The sequence below is a fragment of the Gadus macrocephalus genome, chromosome 7 (genome assembly GCF_031168955.1).
Source record: "Gadus macrocephalus chromosome 7, ASM3116895v1".
Classification (NCBI taxonomy): domain Eukaryota; kingdom Metazoa; phylum Chordata; class Actinopteri; order Gadiformes; family Gadidae; genus Gadus; species Gadus macrocephalus.
In genome coordinates, this window is record NC_082388.1 from 20,020,929 (window position 1) to 20,044,270 (window position 23,342).

The window sequence follows — 23,342 nt, forward strand, 5'->3', positions numbered from 1 at the left end:
CAAACTGGAACTGAACGATTGTTGCTGAGTAGGGAGAGGCAAAATAGGTGTGGTTTGGTTTACTTCTGATATTTAAACATAGCTACCAACTAGCCAGCCAATCACAAGGAGGGACATTAATACCAACCCTGATAACTTACAACGACGACCAAGGGTTAAAACCACTTGGGTAAAACAGGGATATGCTTTTCCCCCAAAGGTGAATAGGTTTTAAAAAATTGCTTATGGCCAGTAGGCAATTTTAACAATGCATTATTTATCAAATGAACAGGCAGTGCACTCATTTATTGTGTCCAGAGAGCAGTGTTTTATCAATATTGCAGAGACTTTAACTCATGTACCTTTATTTGCATTATGCACCATTGGCTAAAAACTCCCTGTTCCATAAAATATAGCAAATTAAACTTTGATGGATGATTTTTTTCTTCATTGCTATTGTACTGATAATGATGAAAGCTTATTTGTTTGTGATATAAGAAACGTAGTCAAAATGATGATGCTTTATTTTTCTATTATATCTGCAGACAAATCTCCAAAAAATTTAAGTTAAATGGAATTTAATACAGTAACCTCTTATTCTAACAATATAAAATATAGCTGGGCTGCCTATAGTAACTAGCAGATGAATGGGCAGTTAAAATGGGGTATGTGCTTAAGCAAAATGTGTGTGTGTGTGTGTGTGTGTGTGTGTGTGTGTGTGTGTGTGTGTGTGTGTGTGTGTGTGTGTGTGTGTGTGTGTGTGTGTGTGTGTGTGTGTGTGTGTGTGTGTGCGGGTGCGGGTGCGTGCGTGTGCGTGTGCGTGTGCGTGTGTGTGTGTGTGTGTGTGTGTGTGTGTGTGTGTGTGTGCGTGTGTGTGTATGCCATTATTGTATCTATATGTCATAGTTGTATCTCATTCTTACCTCAATCTTCTCTGTTCAACCCCTCCATCCCCTGCATAACTCTGCACCCTCAAATAATACAACAGACAAAAGGGTGCGGCAACCATGACTCCGCCCACCCAGAAAACTTCCCACTCTGATTAATATTAATGACAGTTTATTCATTCTCTTTACTCTCACACCCCAGTGGGGATGGTGGCAGAGTGAGGCAGAATAAAAATGAACGCTGTATCCAGTAAATGCATCAGAAATGCATCAGAATAGGTATATATATATATATATATATATATATATATATATTGTTAACCCTGCGTCCGGTCCGGAGACATAGCAGATGATTAAAGTTCCTTCTGATTCAGCCCTGTTCTAAGTATCTATGCAACTTATCTCTACGTTTCTTTTGAATGGAGTAGACTGCCCTCTGGGGTGGAATATATATTTCCTGTTGGAACCAACTTCACCTGTGGGCATGCAGCACTATGATCAAAATTCCAGAAAAAAAAAATATTTCCCATCCCCTTTTCTCCCCAAACAGGGAATAGAGTGAGGGCATAGTGTGTCAATAATCTGTGGGATGGTTGTAATCTCAGCTGTTTGGCTTCCTTACCCAAGGTGTGCTAACGTATCACACTCTGATAGGGAATGCCGATGGGGATTGAAGAAGCACAAACACTCAAATACAACACAGCAAATTCAATAAATATGCTAATGGCCTACACAAACTCGGACAGCCCTCTGAGAATCCCCAGGTCTAAAAATAACTTTGTTGATTGGATATTTGAGCATCGAATATCCAAGTTCTTGTTGATATATTATGATCATGTCTTTAATTGAATGGCGGCATGGGGAAGCAAGGGCCAGCCTCTGGTCTCTTCAGCTATTCCACTCAGGTGCATGGCCAGCTGCCAAATTGTGGAATCACGGAATCACCTCCAGCATACAGGGATGAACGATCACATCAGCAAGTCGACCACTCCCATTAACCATATGTAGCCAAGCATTCACTCAAAGGTTGTAAGGATTCAAGAAGGCTGTACCATTGATTATTAGAATAACATTCAGGGTTGCCATGATGACCTCCAAAATGTTCTAACTATAGGAACACTATCTCCTTAACATATCATGACGTATGGCTGTTTCTTTGAACATTTGGATGGTTGTGATTCGGTTGCGTGGCTAATGTCAATGTGGATACAAACAAAGGCAGGTTCACATCATTATTTCACCATAAACCCCTAATAAAAACAAAAATGATGGTTGCTTTATAACCTACTGCGGAAGCAACGGGCGTCATATCTCTGTAGATCTTATGGAAACTACAGGGACACAATAATATGGGAGGGGCCCTAGGCCAAGTTTCGTTGCTTGTAGCAACAGAAGGGAGGGAGGCCTAGACGGGTCTGTTAACCTGACTCATCTAATACACAGAGGTTCCCTGTGTAAGCTGTCGGATCAATATTATCAGTATTCATAAATTACCCAGCTATCATGATTTATAAGAGTCTCTCTCTCTCTCTCTCTCTCTCTCTCTCTCTCTCTCTCTCTCTCTCTCTCTCTCTCTCTCTCTCTCTCTCTCTCTCTCTCTCTCTCTCTCTCTCTCTCTCTCTCTCTCTCTCTCTCTCTCTCTCTCTCACCCGGCGGTACAGTAAAGTAATGAATGTATCTCCTTTTTGAAACACATACTCGCACTCTACTCTTTGACATCACACCAACTGACGAGCACATGAGGAGCATGGGCTCCACAAACCACTCGTACATCCCCTCCTCCTGTGTCTCTGCACCCCAAGCATCGGTCATGTGGATTGGGTATGTGTGGATTGTGTGCGGGGGGTCCTGAGTACATGGGAGTAATGCTTGGGTTAATGACGGTCACCTCCAACCCCCCCTGTCTACCATGGGTGTAGTATTAGAACATTGAAGAAAGGCTCCATGGGTCGTTACTCGTGTCTCTTTATTAAAGCCACAGTGTCGTTGTGGTGTGTTATTGTGGTGAGTGGGGGTATGGACGATTAGTTGAGGAAACATGTTCGACCAACATGGTGTTGGACCTCTATGCATCCTCATGTCAGATGGTCCCTGATATTTGTACATCAAACACACACACACACACATATGAAATGCTGATGCCTGAGTAACTCTGCGAACATAGATGTTTTGGCAGATTATTTCATTGAAAGTGTAATAGCCAAGGCCTGAAGATTGAAGATCCTCTTGAATTTGTGAATGACCTTTTTGCCTCCAACAGCTGATTACTACACAGAAGAACAGGGAGTACTCCAGTTGAAACAGAAGTTTAAATGATGGACCATAGAGGACTGGGGGTGGGGGGGTGTTCCCAGAAACGCTGAACCCCTTGTTCTTTTCCCACATACTGTTTGACATAAGCGGCCCATTTTGTCCCTGCTCAACAGTAGAGGATCTGGTGGTAACAATGATGTGTAGGGCGGAGGTTTTTATGGCACAAATTACGGCCCTTGATACCCATTACAGAACATGTGTAATGAGCAAATCTCCAATCCTCTCACTCTGGTATCCTACAGGAATGAGATTTTTCGTTAAAAACCTCACATCGTCATCAACCCTCACCCACCAACGCACCCCACCCAACACCAACATGGCTGATCATGAATAATAAACCATTGGCCATTTGGTCGGTGAATAATTTAGGCCGTGACATACAAATTACATCAGCCCTTGGCCGAAAAATACAATAGATAAGGGCGCAATTACGAACGAAAGCAATTTTTTTAAAGGCGGAAAACAATACCTGAAGGTGTAGTTCTAAGTCATAATCACATGCATGGATAACGATAAGAGGCCCGATGCAATTATTTTCGCAATTAAATAACTGTTTTGTCTTGCAAAGCATTGATTTATTTTACTCCAGTAGGTGCTTGAATCCTGCACGTTCACATGTATTCCATAGGAATCCAATCATTGTTTGTGGGAGGTTTAATGTGTAGGCCTACTTTCAGCTCATAGGCTAAATGCTTTAATCAGGAGAGACAAGTATTTAAAATTAACAATAAATACTAGGCTAGCGATTAGACAAGAGATTAGATCAAATTATTCTTTATGGGGGACGATGGATCCATGAAGTATGTCGGGTATGAGCGCGTAGGCACCCCTGATGGTGCCTACGCGCTGCAGGTGGCGGCGGACTATGGATGGAGTGCTTCGGCCTTGGGGGATGTTATCTCTTTTGCCGTAGACAGGCGGAGCTTAATTCCGGAGGTGAAGGGGATGGCGGAGGGTTGCAACGAGTCACTGACAACAACAGACAAGCGACGAACACGATTTAGAGACGTTTATATACGTTTATATATACTTAGATACAAATTTAATCTTGTTAATACATGAGTTCCTGATTGGTTTAGAGTTGAAGGGGAGCGGCCTGCAATGACACACGGGATTTTAGAACCGAACATGGATCGATGATAAACAAAAGGGGAACGTCATTCCGTTGAGAAAATGATAACATTTTCTCATCTACTGGGCAGCCGTTTGCATTTGTTGAGCTGTCAAACCTTAAATTGTCTTTCTTCTGCAGCATTATGTGTTGAGCCCAGGTGAACCTGTTTGGGTGGAGTGCATGTCAGAATATCTTTGTCAGATATGTGCAGGTTTTTGTGTAGGCCTACTTTTTTTTACTTTTCATGTGTTTGTGTGAATGTGCTTGAAATCATGTTATCATGCTAATTTAAGTAAGTATTGTATTGTATATGTATTGCCACATTCAGCAGAATACTGATGGAGAAGCCCACTCTATTTATTTGCTTGGGTAAAAAACTATTGAGTATATGTTATGGTGATATTTGATAGATTTACCCAGGCCAAGCTATGTTCTTTCAACACTTCATTGCCACTTCCTATTGTCTTGTTCTTTCCCATCTAACGTTCATGTTCACCTTAATGGCGACCACATGTGTAGCCTGTTAGTTCTCTCAGGTTTCCCATGGTAACAGCCCATGGGTTCTAGGTGTGTGATGCTAGGTGTGTGAGGATTGCTATGTTTGGTGGCAGAACTTCATCAGCTGAATCACTTTTTGTGCTCCTTTGCGTAGGGGCCCCTCAACTTATTTGTGCAGGCGTACAAGCTCACACAACCTCTGCTTAAATGCGTCCATCTCTAATAAACCAAAACAACAGCAGCAGAAGAATATAGTAGAAGTAGAAACAGCATGCGATACGGCAGCTGAAATCCTCCAGTCACATTCATATTTTGAGCGCGCAGTTCGCCACGGAGCTTCAACCTTTCAGACACTGCTCGGAGTCTAACTGACGAATCCACACCGACCACACGCTTGTATAGGCAATTCCAGGACGGAATGGGGTGTGTGTGTGTGTGTGTGTGTGTGTGTGTGTGTGTGTGTGTGTGTGTGTGTGTGTGTGTGTGTGTGTGTGTGTGTGTGTGTGTGTGTGTGTGTGTGTGTGTATGCGGGACGCAGCGTCGGTGGGGATTTGGTGACATGTTGTGAAGAAAGTGAAGGACCTTTTGTCTCTCTTCGCTTACGGGGTTTATTTACAATCGAGTGGGGGGGATTTATAGGAGTGGGAGGGATGCTACGACGCAAATCCAGGTATGTAGCCTAATCTCTGCTTTCTCTGCCTTTTTTCTTCATTCCGCTATTCCATATTTCTTGGATAATAGAATGCGTGCGAAATTGGGGGTGTCTGAGACCCCTCGATCAGTATAGCCTATGTTTGCTGTGACTAAATGGCGATAGAGCTGCTGTGCATAAGGTGAAAAGTTATTCAGCAAAACGAGCGTGCGTGTATCTGTGCGTGTCCTGAGAGAGAGAGAGAGATTTGAGACTTAGGCTATTGTTAACTACAAATGTAATTCTTCATTTGTGTGGAGTGGTGAGTGTTTCGCCGAAAATTTAAATTTCCTCATTGAGATTCGTGATTTTCCCATTTCACTGCATGATCAGGTAGGCGGTTTGTTAGATTGTTGTTTGGTGATCGAATTTGATATCGATCCGTCATGGGCTTAGAAACTAATCTAGGTGTTCTTCATTTCTGCGGCGCTGTCCAGAGTCCTGAAACCAAGCAGGGGAAATCGATGCAAACGTTTTTGAACTAAATCTTATATGTTGCGTATTGAGTCTGTGTGTATGCCTTCAAACACTGGATTGCTAGGTAGCAAGGTAATTTCAAATGGTTCATAATTGACCTAGGGCCTATGCTCTCTCCAACTCTCTTTCTCTCTCGCTCTCTTGCTCACTCTCGCTCTCTCTCGCTCTCTAAACGTCTGCTACATACATTTGATAGATTCTTCATCATTCTTTAATTTGTGGAAATAGTAGTTTTTGTAGGCGAATCTAGAACACATGGCTCATTCACTTTTAAAAATTCTCCTTACAATTTTTGAGAAGAGTAACATATCCAAAAGCATAAGATGCACGACAGATACTGCTTGTATCCAAAACACATGTGTCTTGGATACAAGCAGTATCTGTCGTGATCGCGTCAGTGGATAATGTTGTCGTGGTTTTCAATGACAATCAGTTTTAACATCTGATCAACTTAGTGGATGTTAAAAAAATTATGTTTCTCATTGAAAGAGAAAGATTTCCACCAAGCCTATGATACATTTTGATACATTTATCAATATTCTGCACTTTTACACAGCATATTTTGAGCTTCTGTGTTTTGAATTTCTTGTATTTTATTAGTAAATCAAATCAATTTTTAATGATGTTGATAGAACTACCACTGATACTGTTAAAATCACAACAGCTAATTATAATAATCAACATGTCCCTAGCTTATGAATCTGTTAAATATTTGGATGGGGCATTTTTCAAAAATGTTGTTTGACAAGAATGAGCCTTTCTTCCTGGTAGAATGTGATGAATACTCCCAACTCACAGTTCTTGGAATTCACACGGTTGGAGGCAAAGTCACACCTTCTTCTACTGACAACTCTCTTTTGAAGTCAGTAGAGGAAGCAAAAGTGGGAATAGAAAGACAATGAAACAAAACATATAAAATATGAATTGAAGTTGAAAGAAAAGAAAAAATATAGAGGACTATGTATAAATAAATATGTACATGAATCAACACAATTGACCATAATAAGGATATTGGCCATATTTCATGTAAAGTTTGGGAGACATTGCATGTTAAATGTGGCTGTCGGTGGTCGCTAAGCAGACAAGGGATAAGAAATGTAGTCAGAAAAGGGGAAGACAGAATGGTAAGAATGTGGACAGTAAAGATCTTTAGCTTGCAATGAAGAATCAGTAAAAGTGAATCATGCCCATACACATAGGTTGACGATTGAAATAATCTGATTACTCTTCAAATACTATGATTGCAGAAACTGAATGAATGAAGAGGCTGGAAAGTGTTGTGTAAGCCTACTTAGGCTAGTTTGTGTGACAGCTATAGCTCTGGATGAGTGTAACTATTCAGCAATATCACACGAGAGGGAGTGCTGGTGTACCGAATATCAGCATGGCTGTGATTCGGTCAAAGGTACGAGGCCGTATACTGCATGCCGAAGATAATCACAGCCGTGCTGATATTCAGTACAACAGCAAGACTTCGAGTGTGATATTGCTTTTATACAAAGTTCTACAAGCACAGTAATAAGCAACAACAGATTATGATTTGTTTGTTAATTTCATGATTTATTTGGCTCCGCCAACAAAAATAGATCCGCTACTGGACTGGGACTTAACTGTTACCAAGCAACACATAAACACAGTAGCTACCTTGTAACGCCTCTCCAAACCTACCACCCCCTTTACTTGAGGATGTTTTTCAATAGAAAACAATGTGTTGTAAATTTCCTGTATACGTCTATTTGGCTGAGTGGAAACACTGATACTGCCCGAGAGGTGTGCCTGTATGGGGTCATGTTCCAACACAGCGAGTATGTATAGCAGTTGGCTGAGTGGGAGGAAAGACGGGATGACAAAGTATTATTGATGCTTTATCAGCCTTGACAACGAGGTTGACTGATTCAGGTATTCACCTCCACGTGCCTCAGTTTAGGCTCCAATACACCATTGCGAATTAAACATTTATGTCATCATTTAAAAAACACAGACGCAAACATGCATGCACACACACACGCGCACACACACACGCGCACACACACACACACACACACACACACACACACACACACACACACACACACACACACACATACAAACACACACATGCAAACACATGCACACATGAAAACATGCAAATGCACACACGCACATACACGCACACACACACACCTTTATAACTGTGTTTTTGAGGGTCGGTGTGTTACTGGATGATGCAATGTGAAATATGATGAAGAACAATTGCATGACTATGTTATGGAGGCAGTTGAGTTACAGAGACATGCACTACCGCTCAAACAATGTCTAGCTGTGAGTTTGCTGAATGGAAAGGTGTAGGCATTAAGCTTGTATACCGTTGCCAGGCTCACAAACACTATCCCCAAGGAGAAACTTACTGTTCTTGTTTGCTGACTGTTATTGGGTGGTATGAAATAATTCATGTCATCCTCGATCCTGCTATCATTGTCATGTCGTAAAAATCTTTCTTATTCATAAAGTCTTTCTCATGGTGAATGAGAAATGAGAAAACAATCAGAGGCTTTTCTTTGAGATGCATGTCCAACACATCATGTGGTCACTTTTTATCGGTATGCAAGAATAAAGCATAATCCAGAAAATGATCTGCACACTTTACTTGTGATAATCCCCCTCAGATAATTCCCCATCCATATGTTGAATGTAATTCTTCCTTGGGTCCAAACTTTTAGCTCCCATGAAACCAAGTCTTATTTATAACCAAGTGTGTGTGTGTGTGTGTGTGTGTGTGTGTGTGTGTGTGTGTGTGTGTGTGCATGCATGCATGTGTGCGGATTAGGCGTTTGAAGATCTACCTTTTGCTTGAGCCTGTGGCACGGCCCTGTCGAGGAGACTCCCTCACGTCAGCCACCTGCTCTGAGCCCATGCACCACGCTGGCCGCTCAGCAGAGCAGCCTACATGCTCCACTGAGGCATCCCTCTTGCTAGATTGGGTAATTTCTTTCTGTGTATAATAGAATAGGTACAGCCAGGGAAACTTTCGGCCAAACTTTCTTTTGGCCGATCAATTTCACCAAATCCCGCTCGAAGGGATTCCACAAATATGTTATGTCTGTGTTGCGACGTTAACAAAACAAAAAAAAGAATTATGCAATTTATTAAATTGTCCGGAATCCCCCAGCTATGGTGCTCCGTCCCGCTCCCCTCTTGCCCCGTCAGCTGTGACAATCCCAGCCTTTGTTTTGCCGATGAGAAGCCACATTCTTCCGAGGGGTTGACCTCCTGTCTGCGTCTCTCCCCACAGGGCCGGCAGTGAGGACGCGACCCGACCCATGGGATTGGTTAGCGGATACGGCCGCTAGACACTTGGACCACACTGTTTGTCACCCGCTTGCTCCGGCGCTGATCTGAGGGCAAGAAACAACCGTTTTTAGTGGAAGTGTTTTTTTAACCAGCGTGATGGATGTAGCTGGATAGCGATAACCGGGGAACCACCACATTTGGCCACATTTGGGATCCTATATGGCAAAAGGGCATCTTTTTATTTGTGAATCAGTGAGTATGACTTCTTGGATGCGTTGTTTCTGGTGTTTGTTGGAGCTCATCCGTTGGACAGCAAATCCTTATCATCCTTATATTGAGTGTTTCGAATGTTTTTTGAATGATTTTTCTCCCTCCATGCAATTCATGGGAATTCCTGCTGCGGCTGTCAAGGAAGAAAATGAACTATAAACAACTTCAGAATACCTTCAGCGTGAGAAGCACTCAATAATTGGGTCTCAGAAGTATTTCAATTGTTACAATTCCAACATAGGGGAGTCATTTAAAAGATAGACATAACCCCTAGGAAGTGAGTATCGAGAAGGAAACTTAACTCCACACATAAGGCTTCAAGTTGTCAAGATCTCTGGTAGTTTTGTTTATTTGAACAAAAAACCTGAGGGCACTGAAGTATACAACAGTGTTTGGAGCATAATAACACACCAACGTGGAACTGTGATGCTTTGTGACTTGGCCTGAGACTGATAAGGTGAGACATTGAAAATGTGAAAAACCGAATTGTAAAGAGAATCCTACAGGAATAGATTGCCCAATGTTATCAACAGTTATGTAGTGTTGATGTGAAAGTGTTGATGAAAGACACAGTCATTAAGGAAAAAAACACTTTTACCTGATGGCACACCATACATAATGGTCCCCCAAAGGTGTTATCCATCAAATACAAGCCAACATTGGATTGTGTTCCATGCAGGTGTGTTCCCCGAACCCAAGTCCATTTGTTTAAATTGTGTTAATGCAGACAACATTATAATTGATTTGACACTTGGAATATTTCTCAGGAAACTCAGATCCGATATAGCATATAATATTGATTCATGCAGCTGGTATTTGTAATCAAGGGGAGAACAAACACTAAACAAAATAAGGATAATGACAGAACACAGACAATACCATAATCATACTGCAATATCAAACACCTTTCATAAGACTTTCTGTAGAAAAAATATTTTCAAATGAGAGACTAGGTAAAGGACCAAGCATATTCTTATTCTGGCCCCTATTTATAGTGTGCATTAAGCTGAAGTGGCCCAAAACTACGTTCCTCACACACAACTGAAGGTACCTGCGGCTGATGTTTTAATGGAGTGCTTATAGCCTGCGGTACATTAGAATGCAAGTCACAAGGTGTCTCAGTGATAGCCCATTAGATCAGGGAACCAGACTTCCTTAATAATAATAATAATAATAAATTCAATTTATATAGCGCCTTTCAAGGTACCCAAGGTCGCTTTACAAGAGGTGTACACAGGGGGGAGGGGGGGCAGGTTAAAGGCCATAGGCCCCTAAGAAGAGGTGTGCCTTCAGGAGCTTTTTGAAGGACTCCACTGAAGTGAACAATACTATTCTATACTGCCCCCTATTTTGTTGGAGTGTGGAGGACTGACTCTAGCCTTTATCTCTTGACCATTCTAACAGTAACCACTGTCCAAACCAAACCAACCTGCTTCAGCCAGCCGTGAGATGGTGACCAATCGAGACTTTGTGACTCTGTTGCTGATCGCCCTGCCCTGGTCGCTCCTCATCTGGCACCTAAGCAACGGCAACCATACAGACCTCTACTGGAAAGGAACGCCGGGTATATATCACCCCTCTTCATCCCTGAGCCAGCTGCTTTCACCCAAAGCCTCTCATCATTAACTGAGACCCTTTAAAGAATACCGGTAGGTCGATTATGGCCCTTGGGTGATGAAACCCCGGTGCCTGGAGGCTGGGAGTGGGCAAAACCTAGCTACGACTCTAGTTATGAAAGTTATCAATATATAAAGGAGGCATGTTCTATACAGATCCCCAATGAGGGAGTTTTTCTATAACTAAGAAATGCATAACGTGTGGAACCTAAATGTCCTGAAACTAAAAAAGAGTATCTGGAGCAAATACCAAAACACGAATATGAATCAGATCGGCGTAATTTAGTGTTGGCTGCTACTACTGCCCTACTTTTGATTTGCGGAAGTCTGCAAGAGGGTCTACCAAATGGATGGTCCATTGCTTTATATTCTATTTTATATGTTACACAATATATGATGCATCTTGCAGCTTGAACTGCTCTCGCTTTATTTGATTGATCAATATTTAATATCTACAATACAACGGCTCTAGCATGCAATGTGCAAGGAAAGCGCCCACACTTTTAGCCAAGCAATAGGTGGGCCTCAAATGAAGACGGGTATGCACGTTTTCCCGCTAACAAGAATTAGCTCCTTCATCACATTTGTTTGGCATTGCAATCATGGTTTTGTAAAGCCTCATAGCATAATTACCAAAGTCATATTTTAAGGTTCATCATGTATTTAGCGTAAAATATGCTAGATGACTTCGGCAGATAGTGAAAATGGAATGCAGAAAGCATTCTGATTGGCTTAGGATATAGCCAATGCGGCACAGTGAATCAGCAATGAAGGAGAGTAGAGTAGGGTAAGATATAACACTTTGGCCAAAACATGACTGCCCCCTCGGTGTCCTGAATGCCCACCCCCCCCCCCTTCCCCACAGACAGAAGGAACGGCAGCCGCCCTGCCTCGGGGGACCCCTCCTCCCCCAGGGAGGGCTGTGCTCCGAGGGGGAGGGCGGCGGCGGGGGCGGGCGGCGGCATCGTGGAGGCGGTGCGCACCGAGTACGTCTACAGCCGGCCCCCGCCCTGGTCCGCCACGCTGGCGCCCCTCTACGTGATCACCGCCACCTTCCCGAGGGCGGTGCAGAAGGCGGAGCTGACGCGGATGGCCAACACCTTCCTCCACGTGGCCAACCTGCACTGGGTCGTGATCGAGGACGCCCGCAACACCTCCGCGCTGGTGCGCCGCCTGCTGAAGGCCACGGGCCTCAACTACACCCACCTCCACCTGGAGACGCCCAGGGTCCTGAGGATGACGGGGTCCTACCCGCGGGGGGGCATCCAGAAGAACTTGGGGCTGCGCTGGCTGCGCCTGACCATGGGCGAGACGCCCCCCGGGGTGGTGTACTTTGCGGACGATGACAACGTGTACAGCCTGCAGCTGTTTGAGGAGGTGACGACAGACATGCTTTTTTTCCCCGAGGAGGGTGGGGGAGGGGGGGGGGGGGGGGCGGGGGTCTTTGAGACGATAACCTAGAGAATTGAAATGTTACACTGAGTTGTGTCGATTCTCTTTTGATCTCCAATTTATTCTAAATCTGCCTTTTTGTTCCAACAAATAGTCTGATTTTCATGGATAGGAGTGTGAACATGGCCTCGGTTGAATAGCTACTTATTTGAAATGCATGAAGAACATACATGGACTTTAAAATCGTTAATTGCTACGGGTCAGGTTAGCAGTAAGTGCTCGCCTGCCTTTTTCAGTTCCGCACAATTTGGTATTGCGTGTACGGGTGACCCCAAGCACATGATGGTTCTTCCTCCCTGCTCTCTCGCTCTATCCCCACGCCGCCCAGATGCGCTCCACCACGATGGTGTCGGTGTGGCCTGTGGGCTTCATTGCAGGCCGGAAATACGAGTCGCCCAAGATCAACGCCCAGGGCAAGGTGTGCGGCTGGGTGACGGGGTTCGCACCGAATCGGCCGTTCGCCATCGACATGGCTGGCTTCGCCATTAACCTGAAGCTCCTCATCCGAAAGTCTGAGGTCGTCTTCAAGCTGCGCGACGTCAAGTCGGGTTACCAGGAGACCAACCTGCTCAGTGCGCTGGTTTCCCTCAGCGACCTGGAGCCCAAGGCGGATAACTGCACCAAGGTAAGCCCAGGGAAGGGTCCCCCCCTTCTCTGGGGGGCTGGGTTGGAAACAAGGACATTGGAGTGAAGGATGTCAATGATTTATGCGTCACCAATCGGTGTCATCCGCCGGAGATTAGAAGCTGTTGAAATTGTGTGTTTAGTCGAATAGTCGTCACTCGCAGGCTTGGCCTTCTAGACTCTTTTCAAATATATGCTCCCATGTTTCTTGAATGGGGCCGTGTTCCAACATTGTCGTGGTTTATCGATTGTTTGAAGTCATCCTCTCTCTGCTCGGGTGTGCGAGTGCATAGCCCATGTGTGTGCATGAGACATCTTTGAAGACTTTTAAAGAAAACATATAACGTCATGTGTCCTCATCCATCTCATGTGCTCTCCTCCCTGTGTTACAACCAGGTGCTGGTGTGGCATACCAGGACAGAGAGGCCCACACTGGTGAATGAGGGCCAGCGAGGTTTCTCAAATCCCGAGGTTGAAGTATGACGACATGTACCGGGCAACCCAGGTCACCACACTGATACGGTGCATTTCCACAGGCGGTACGCTTCGGCCCAGCACGCCTCGGCTCAGTAGTGAAGGTGCGGTAAAGCCCAACTCAGTTACGGCTCGCGTTTCCACCGCCGACAGTACCCTGCGATTAAGCCGTATGTCGATTGCCGCGGCAGCTACGTAAGCATCGTGGCCTCATAGCATCCCGACACAGTGTAGCCTGCTAATAAATCCAAGGAAAAAGAAGAACGTGACACAATGAACAAAGAGCAACAATGTAGGATGTCGAAGAAGGATATTAAACTTTTGAGTGACATTTTCTTCAATCAACGAAGCTTTCGCTGTTTTAACCCTCGCGGGTATTGTGTTTGTTTGTTATTATCCCCGTTGCACGGAAGAGACGGTTCTGTCGACTAATTAACGGACGGCGTGTGTAGCTCGAACTTGCCGGCATCCTTTCAGGCGTCTCAGTACCCCAACGGAGGATTACTGCGAGACGAGTACGGCTCAATACGGCTCAGTCCGGATCATGCCCACTTTTGCACGCGAACCATGCCACACCTTTGGATACTGAACCGACCCGCACCCTCCGGTGGAAATGCCCCATGATAGTCTTATTCTTGTCCTGATTCTTATCCTAGCTAGCTTTGTTGAATACGGTGAATGGGGTAAACCTAGCGATTGTAAGTGCTTGGCACTTGGTTCTATGAACATCTTTACTGTACCGACAGTGATATATTGTTTCTCTTTCTTCTGACAAATGTACTTATAGTAAGTCGCTTCGGATAACAGCGTCTGCTAAACGCCCTAAATGTTAATGTAAAATCATGTTACGTGTGTTGAAAAGTTTAAATAATAATAATAATTTAATGATAATTACCTTTCATCGTTTGTTACATTTTATTATATTTTAAGCATTGAGACAAAGGGACACCACACCATCAGTCCGGACGGCGTGAAGAGGGGGTTCAGCCACGCCATAAAGAGCTCTCTCAGCGACCTACAGCAGCAGCCCGGGCCCCTGCTCGGCAGAACATAGGGGCCCTTTTTGTTGTCGCTGCTCCTAACTAGTTGTTTGGGACACAGGGCGGCCATGCAGGGAAGTAATTGGGCCCTTGTCTTGTGACAAGGCAGCAGCAAATGACAATCAGAGACATGATGGAGGGCATTTCTGCAATATTCCTGTTTTTTATGTTATGGGGTACATGGATTTGTGTGTGTTACTGAATGTTAACTGTAGTTTGATAGTACATGGAGATGGATATATTGTGTGTATATGCAGACTTTGTGCTGCTTTGTCATCTGCGTTCTCTCGAACGCTTAAGGGAGATTATAAAGGCTAATCCAATCACACACACACTAGTGGTTTGGTAATGTCGGGAGATGGAGTATAGGTATCCATATTTGGACAGTTGATTGGGTTTGATTGACATGTTGCAATATCTTGCGAGCCGAGGGAAATCAATTCATATTGTCTTTACATGTTCCAGCACAGTTTAGAGAGGGGTGTGTTTCAAAGGTTCCTCACAAAGAAACCTACCTTACCTGCCATGTCCTTCCAAAGTATGAATAGGACTTTGTCTCCAGTATGGATTGGATTTGGATGTGGTGCTGGTTCGTTTTGTATTTCTTTTCCTTCCACTATTTATATGATCGTCTGCCTAAGGGTTTCCTCCATCGGTCATGGAGGTCATTGAGGTTACTAAATACTATTCCAAACTTTTGTAACTACTGCTGTTGTTCTGACAGCACTTGGGTCAACATAAGTCAGGGTATTTTCATTTTTTCAGAGAAATGTGCCAACTTTGCCTTTCTTTTAGAGACTTTGGAGTTGTTATGTGCAGTACTGTGCAGTATATTCACAAATGACGATGGTAACACTTTACATACATTAATTAACCATTAATTAACATTTGTTAGTGCAGTAATACGCCTTAGTGAATAGCATTAGCATAGGCGTTAGTGTTTACAAGTGATTATAAGTAGGGGGCTAGGGTTAGCCCAAGCCATATTAAATAATGTATCAATTGACACCATCAGTAAACGATGACTCCATTAGTTGATTACTAGACCATTACTTTACTGTTAGTTAATGCTTATAACTGCATTATCTTATGTTTATTAAATGAACATATGTTATTAATGTTCCCAATGGATGTGTCTCATGCTGATCATGTTTTAGCATTCCAGGAGGCATTCCACAGACCGATGGTGAAGCATTTATTTGGTTATTTTTGGTCCATGTTTAAAAGGGCTGTTCTCTCTCTTTACCCAAAAGAGAACAAAGAGGTACGGTTATACATGTTATAAAAATCCCTCTCAATGTAAACCTGTGTCTGGGTTTTTTATTTTATATTAAATGGGCATTTGATTACCCATATATGCGAATGTCTAAGCAAATACCCTAGTCTGTATGGTCATTTCATCGTCCAGTAATGGTAGGCAGGGACAAAACCAAAAACGTTCAAACATACAAATAAATAATGTGGCAACACATTCACTTGATGTCGGCGGTCATGCCCAGGTCGTGCGTATCTTCCAGCTGGATCTTGTAGTCTGCTTCTTGCTCCTCGAATGCGATGATCTACAAACACAGTAAACAACACCTCAGAGAGGGAGGAGAGAGAGAGAGAGAGAGAGAGAGAGAGAGAGAGAGAGAGAGAGAGAGAGAGAGAGAGAGAGAGAGAGAGAGAGAGAGAGAGAGAGAGAGAGAGAGACCAAGTGGACAAAATGATTGCGACTGATTTATATTTCAGACCTGATTCATTCCACTGTTGAGAAAGGGCCCCGGCAGATAGAGGGCCTGCTGGGGCCCACTGGACCAGTAGCGGCCAAGGTTCAGCCCGTTAATAAACACAACTCCTCTGCCCCATCCCTGCGGTTTCATAAAAGAAAAAGGCAAGAAAAATGGACTTGTGCTCAACAAAACACATAATTACGTTGCCAACGTTTCTGGGGAAAACAACATGAACAGAAGGCGTCAAAGCCAGTGTATCATCACTTTGGCATTCACTTACAGGAAGCTTCACAAATGTGTCGCTGGGGTAGCCGTAGGCAAACAGCGCTCCCATGAGAAAGGCAGGGTAGAGGGGGACCTCGGGCCGAGCTTTCCACGGCGCCCGGTAAAGACTGGGACAAAGCATCTGTCACAGTTTTATGCACACAAAAATCCTTTGACGAAGTATTTTTACATTTTATGCCGTTCGCATTTAGGAAGTCTTATCTCAACAAACCTATCGATGAAGCTGGGTTTCATATCAAGGCTGTAGATCGTGAAATCTCGCAGAGGGGTTCCGTTTAATAAAACATCTCCCACCAAGCCTGCAACAAAGCATAATAAATGAACACGAGCGTGCAGGCGACGGATGCGCGTTCAACGAGGGAGTGGTTTGATGGGAGGAAAGGCGCTGGAGTGGAACTACAACCTTTGCGTTGCTTGTCAAGGTCTTTGCCACGGTGTACCCGGCCACAGTTCTCCACCAAAAGGCTCAAAGTCCGCTTTCCCTTTTGGGGGTGAAATGATTTTTTGTTTGGTTTTAGGTCAGTGAGTCACCAGTCACTATACATCAGCCCACCCAGGCAGGCAATGTTAATCAAGAATGGCAGAGTGTTGATAGATAGATAGCCTACCTCGCCATCAGGGACTGCCATCTCTAGAGTGTTGCGCTTAAAAAAACCAATATACCTTCTGTCCACAAAGACCTGAAGAAGAAAAAACACATTTATTAAGGCAGACAGAAAATAAACTGAACGAAATACAGTCAAGCTATTGTTAATATGGGATAAGTCTGTCAAGCACATCACTCTAACAAGCATTTAAGTTTGATAAAAAAGTTGAATCCAAACTAATTTTTCATTTGTTGTTGAAGACTACTCAATAAACAAACTGTCAATAATTCATATAAGTGTGTGTGTGCATGGGTGTGTGTGCGTGCACCAACGTTTGTTTTTGTGAGTGTGTCTGTAGTGTGTGTGAGTGTGTGTGCATGCATGTGTCTATGGTGTGTTGGTGTGTGTGTGTGAGTTTGCACAAGTGTGTGCATGTGCATGGGTGTTAGGATTTGTGCACATGCGTGTGCGTGCGATGGTGCATGTGTATGCATGAGCATAAAGAATGTGTCTTGTAAAGGGATTCCATGGTAACCAGACTACAGCATTCCATGGCGGCTGTTGAAAGGTCACTCACCAGGGCACGGTCGCGAACATTGTCCCCAGACTTCAGTAAGCCCCCGCTAGTGATGGTTGTCTCATACAGTGTGTATCCTTGCGACTGGCCGTTTTTATTATTCACTGGTAGGTTCTCCATATTGACCGGTGTGGCGGATTTAAACGGCTAAGATAGGGAAATTATATTTTAGTCCGATTTTAAGTTTGCTCCAAATAGGATTTGGCATAAAAAATAGATGCCAGCAAATCTACAGACACATACGTAAATACATAGGTCTACATACACAGACACACACGCACACACACACACACACACACGCACACGCACACACACACACACACACACACACACACACACACACACACACACACACACACACACACACACACACACACACACACACACACACACAATAACTTTGCACTTACTTCTTCAGTGAAGCTCAGAGCATCCCACAGGGACAGGTGGTTATACATGATAGCTGGCTCATAGGGCTCTCTATAACGCAGTGCAGGCATATCAGGCACAGACTCATCACCCATAAATAAAGATACAAACAGGTAATCAGGCAACGACGTCTTCAACTGTTTCTGTGTAGTAATCAGGTCGTAAAACAATTATAATACATAGACACAAGACACAAAATAAGATTCATGGTGTGCATATGAAGTGTTTAGTTGTAGCTTTGTTCTGACTCACTGTTGTATCGACTGAAAAGATCTCTAAGAAGATGGTACTTCGGTGTGTACTCTCCTGCCTCAGACAAGGGAGCGTCATAATCTGGAAGACACCAAAAAAAAGGAGTGGTCAAACAATTGCCCTGCACTGCCATCTAGTTCACATGATGAATAGTGCGGCTTTGAAATAAAGGCAAATATGCTTTCTAATAGGACATAAGACGGACAGAAGCAGACATTATACAAATGGTTTAAGGCTAAGGCAAAATATCACATAGCAACCAACCATAGCTTGGAACTATTGCTTTGTATGAAGGGATTCCAAGTGCACCACTCATAAAGCCAAAACTGGTGCCTCCGTGGAACATGTAGAGATTGATGGACATTCCTCTTCTCAGAATCTCCCTCACAGCGGACACCATGTCTACAACAAAACAAAGGTCACGCTATGATGCAACTCATCTTTGGCCCTCAATGCCACCAGCCAGGAGCGCTGGTGGCAGTTAATGTTTTTATTAATGTAAAAAAAAACATTAGTTTAAATGTGTTTACTATGACATTCCATTTCATAGTAAACATAACCTGAGCCCAATAGTGCTGCCTTTTCTGAATCAAATCAGTAGCACCTTTCAAAGATGTCCGTCACAAAGGTCCTTCTTACCTTCGGGAGCAAGCACATGGTGAAGATCACCCCAGGCGTCGGCCATGCCGCTCCAGATGTCCGTTACCATGGCGGGGCTGTTGGGCTAACACACAGCACAACGGAGGAGCTATACAGTGATCACTTCTACAGTGATCCCCACACTATGGCAGGACTCCGGGCTTCGGACAATCAGTACTGATACCTGGACAGAGTTCAGCTCCTGCATGTCCTTCGTACGGAGCTTCCAAAGCTTCATCGTTCTGATGGCTGCCAGAGAAGGGTTAGACATTACGGTCTGTATGTGTGTGTGTGTTTGTGCGTGTGTGCGTCCTAGTGTGTGTGTGTGTGTGTGTGTGTGTGTGTGTGTTTGTGCGTCCTAGTGTGTGTGTGTGTGTGTGTGTGTGTGTGTTTGTGCGTCCTAGTGTGTGTGTGTGTGTGTGTGTGTGTGTGCGTCCTGCTGTGTGTGTGTGTGTCTGCCTGTTTGTGTTATTTACATTTAATTGTTTAATGTAATTGTGTGCGAAGGTGCATGATTCCATGTATGTGTATGTGTGCTTGAGTAAGCGTCTTTTTTGTGTGTATTTGTGTGTGTGCTTGAATTGATGTGTATGCCTGTGTCCTTGAGTGTATAATTTAAATTAACATCTAATTGTTTAATGTCATTTTGTGCAAACGTGCATGATACCATTTATGTGTATGTGTGCTAGAGAATGGGTCTGTGTGTGTGTGTGTGTGTGTGTGTGTGTGTGTGTGTGTGTGTGTGTGTGTGTGTGTGTGTGTGTGTGTGTGTGTGTGTGTGTGTGTGTGTGTGTGTGTGTGTGTGTGTGTGCTTGAATCTATGCCTGTGTGTCCTTGAGTGTGTAACTTAAAATTAGCTGTAATTTTTGGTGTGTGCCTGCGTTAGTGCCTCCATGTGTGCCTGCGTGACTACATGACTCTGTGCATGTGTATGTTTGCTTGAACTTTACCCATGTGTAATATGTGTACAATGAATGTCTTAGTGAAGTATACCTCCATTAACACCGCCTGCCTTCAGTCCATTGGAAAGGTCTGATGTGAGCAGCATTTCACTGACACCCCTGGACGTCAAGGCCTTTGAGAAAACAATACAGTCACACAACACACCCGCATTGCCTGTACCTATGTGTGAGGTCACATGGCTCGCTACCTCCTTGATGAAAGCCATATAGCGGTTGTCCTTGGCATAGGACCCATAGCTATCGTCCAACTGTACTGCAATAATTGGGCCTCCCTTCTTGAACTGAAATCAAAACCGTAACAGGGGGTTATGCAAAAGAAAATCCAAAACAACCACATATTTCTGTGAAGCTTGTCGCCTGCAGTGACCTGAAGTGGAACTATTTTTGGGATGAGCTTATCAAAGAAGACGTTGACGGCGTCCGTGAAGCCCGGGTATGTTGTCCTCAGCCGCATGTTCTCATCTTGAAGAAGCCAGCTGCATACAAATTTAGTGTAAGGCAATCAATTTCTAACGCAGAACAATGTGCACTTTGTGCGGCTGGGTCAATTGGCTTCTGTGTGTGCACATTTCTAAAGTTTCTAAAGTTGATAGCTTCATTAATATTTTTTTGCGCAACATTTTTTCAGGAAATTGCTGATTCGTTAACCGATTTATTTAGTTTTTATTGTTCACCAGTTGATTATCGTGTACACAGACTAGATAGCACCACAAGTTTTCCACACTCGCTGAAAGATGAGTCATAGTATGTATCACAATAGATATTAGAAGCTGAAGAAGCTATCGAAACTATAGAGGTTGTATATGAAAACATCAGACCAACCTTGGAAGTCCGCCCAGGTCCAGCTCAGCAGAGATATAAGGCCCTGGTCGCAGGATTACCCAGAGTCCCAGCTCAGCCACTAGACTGATGTAAGACCTGCCATCAAGACCACAGAACACTATCAGAGAAAGAGTTCAAACTCAATCAATACCAAAGAGAGAGATAGAAGGAGAGAGGGCACACATTCCCACTCCGGAAATGTATTAATTGTGACATCCCAAACACAAGTAACCAAACACATTATCCCTGTCATCTGGGACCATCTAGGGGGGAACAAAAACAAGTTATCGAAAGACCCCTTCTCTAATTGGCAGAAATTGTGTCATGTGATGTCATTTGCCATACAAACACTTACATCAGCACTAATAATAGTTTTTATATTCATCTTTAAGATGCATATAGGGCATTGGCCACACAGCCGCATATCTCCAGGGTTGGAAGTCTGAAAGCCTGGGCCCTGAGTTTGCGGCCACAACCCTAGCTGATACAGCATCCCTTGGCTGCTCCTTACTCTCCAATAGCGCTAATTGCCCTGCTGCGCGTTGCTGTTGTTGTGGAAATGCTGCATCGGTTGTCAGGTGGCTTCGTCCCCTACCTGGTCTCCCCTGGGCCCGGCGGCTTACGGGCGGTAATGGTGAGGACGATGATGATATGAACGTGACACCAGACGCAATGTGGGGCATTCCCCAAACACACCAGAGCTATTGATAACTCAGCACCCTAATGGCTGTAAGGTAAGTCTGGGGTGAGCTGGATGGCTGGATGGCTCACAGATTCCATGCAACTTGGAGCTTGTGTGAGGGTCGATTGTGCGGACAGACAGACAAACAAGGAACAGATTTCGGCGCTCACTCTAAGTCCAGCTGTGTCTGAAAGTTGAAGACGTCTCTCTCCGGCTGATGCAGACTCCACGGCACATATCTGCAGGGATTCAAACCAACACAGCCCAGAATGCCCCCCCCCCCCCGCTCTATGTTAGTATGCTAGTACTCATTCCATCAAGCGACCCCAGATCCCCCTGTGAATATGACAGCTACACAAAGAGGTTGTTTACAGATGTCTGCCTTACGTGGTGATGGTGTTGATGCCACAGGCCTTGGCCTTCATCAGACGGTCCCTCCAGTACGCGCTGGGGACCCGGAAGTAGTGCACGGACCCCCCTAGGATGCGGAAGGGCTCCCCGGCTAGGGTGAACTGAGAGTTGTTGGCGTGCAGGCCCAGTTTCCTGCTCAACCTCCTCCCCCCCACTGGTGTCCTGGAGAAGAATTGGGGCATTTGTGTCTCGTTGCGTTATCCGCCCATTATGCTTTTGCGTTTTGAATAGGGCACTCATGACATGAGCGAAAGGAATTTGCATGGCACAAGTAAAAGGACAAGAATCTTGTCTAAACAAGTAAATGGGCAGTATGCGTATTTACAACAAGGCATAGGACAAGGCATATGCAAAAAGATTTCAAAAAATGCAAATGAGTGTAAAAAAAAAAATCAAGTCTTAACAATCAACTTGATTTATTTTCTTTATGCTTTTCTTATTTGGAATGCCTACAGTTTTTCCAATGCAAAGACATTACCATAGAAAAACAGCAAAACCAGTCTCATGAAAAAGTTTAGCAGCATAATGTTGTAGTAATGTAGCAAATAAGATGCAGCCCTCGTTGTTCGTGTAATATGTACTCACCCTAAATATCGGTACATGATGAATCCAAAGATGCTCAAACAGATAAAAGCATATTTCCTTTTGTGGGAATTTCTTATTCTCAAAACAACCATTGATAAACTTTAAGATGCTTTCCAATAAATGTCCGCTGAAATAAATTTAGTTGGGAAAGCAACAGACCCAGGAACAGAGATGGAGAGAGTGTGTTGTCTGTGTGAGGTATGTGTGTGGGTAAGAGAAAGAGAGGGAAAGAGAGAGAGTACAAGTTGTGAAGAGAGAGAGAGCGAGAGAGCAAGAGAGAGAGAGAGAGAGAGAGAGAGAGAGAGAGAGAGAGAGAGAGAGAGAGAGAGAGAGAGAGAGAGAGAGAGAGAGAGAGAGAGAGAGAGAGAGAGAGAGAGAGAGGGGGGGGGGGGTGGGGGGAGGGAGCTATGTCTATGTTGAGGGCTTTTCAATGTGTTTAGGGCCTCATAAACATTGTAAGATACCCTCAATATAGTTTATTTTATAGTATTATATTGTTATATTAATACAACTGTATATGAATATATTTGTATATTAATACAATCAAATATGATTTATATATTATATTATTTTATAACCTTAGCTTTCTTGTAATAAATGACCGGGGTAGCTAAGGTATATTACCAGATCGACTTAACCAATTAAATGTTAACTCAATATGATAGTATTTACTGTCCATCCATACGGGTCTGAA

General features: G+C 43.9%; 2 protein-coding genes across 3 annotated transcripts; one reads left to right on the top strand and one right to left on the bottom strand.

Moving 5' to 3' along the window:
- Positions 1 to 4,133: 4,133 nt before the first annotated feature.
- Positions 4,134 to 15,065, top strand: b3gat1b (beta-1,3-glucuronyltransferase 1 (glucuronosyltransferase P) b). Its single transcript, XM_060057266.1, has 7 exons — positions 4,134 to 5,461; positions 9,231 to 9,481; positions 10,904 to 11,063; positions 11,981 to 12,492; positions 12,896 to 13,192; positions 13,588 to 13,696; positions 14,596 to 15,065. Exons 3-6 carry the CDS (start codon positions 10,949 to 10,951, stop codon positions 13,672 to 13,674), a joined length of 1,011 nt encoding a protein of 336 aa, XP_059913249.1. The 5' UTR covers positions 4,134 to 5,461; positions 9,231 to 9,481; positions 10,904 to 10,948; the 3' UTR covers positions 13,675 to 13,696; positions 14,596 to 15,065.
- Positions 15,066 to 16,007: 942 nt separating this feature from the next.
- On the bottom strand, positions 16,008 to 23,044 carry LOC132461825 (beta-galactosidase-1-like protein 2). Of its 2 annotated transcripts, XM_060057263.1 has the most exons (19): positions 22,649 to 23,043; positions 22,040 to 22,225; positions 21,823 to 21,891; positions 20,971 to 21,066; positions 20,516 to 20,624; positions 20,337 to 20,429; positions 20,180 to 20,261; positions 19,371 to 19,435; positions 19,187 to 19,271; positions 18,812 to 18,949; positions 18,544 to 18,628; positions 18,277 to 18,382; positions 17,867 to 18,013; positions 17,311 to 17,382; positions 17,106 to 17,184; positions 16,914 to 17,001; positions 16,698 to 16,809; positions 16,439 to 16,555; positions 16,008 to 16,264 (listed from the first exon to the last, which is right to left on the bottom strand). In XM_060057263.1, exons 1-19 carry the CDS (start codon positions 22,738 to 22,740, stop codon positions 16,178 to 16,180), a joined length of 1,908 nt encoding a protein of 635 aa, XP_059913246.1. In that variant the 5' UTR covers positions 22,741 to 23,043; the 3' UTR covers positions 16,008 to 16,177. The 2 variants fall into 2 exon arrangements, with proteins under 2 accessions (XP_059913246.1, XP_059913245.1); XM_060057262.1 differs by having other exon boundaries at positions 20,180 to 20,429; positions 22,649 to 23,044.
- Positions 23,045 to 23,342: the final 298 nt, after the last annotated feature.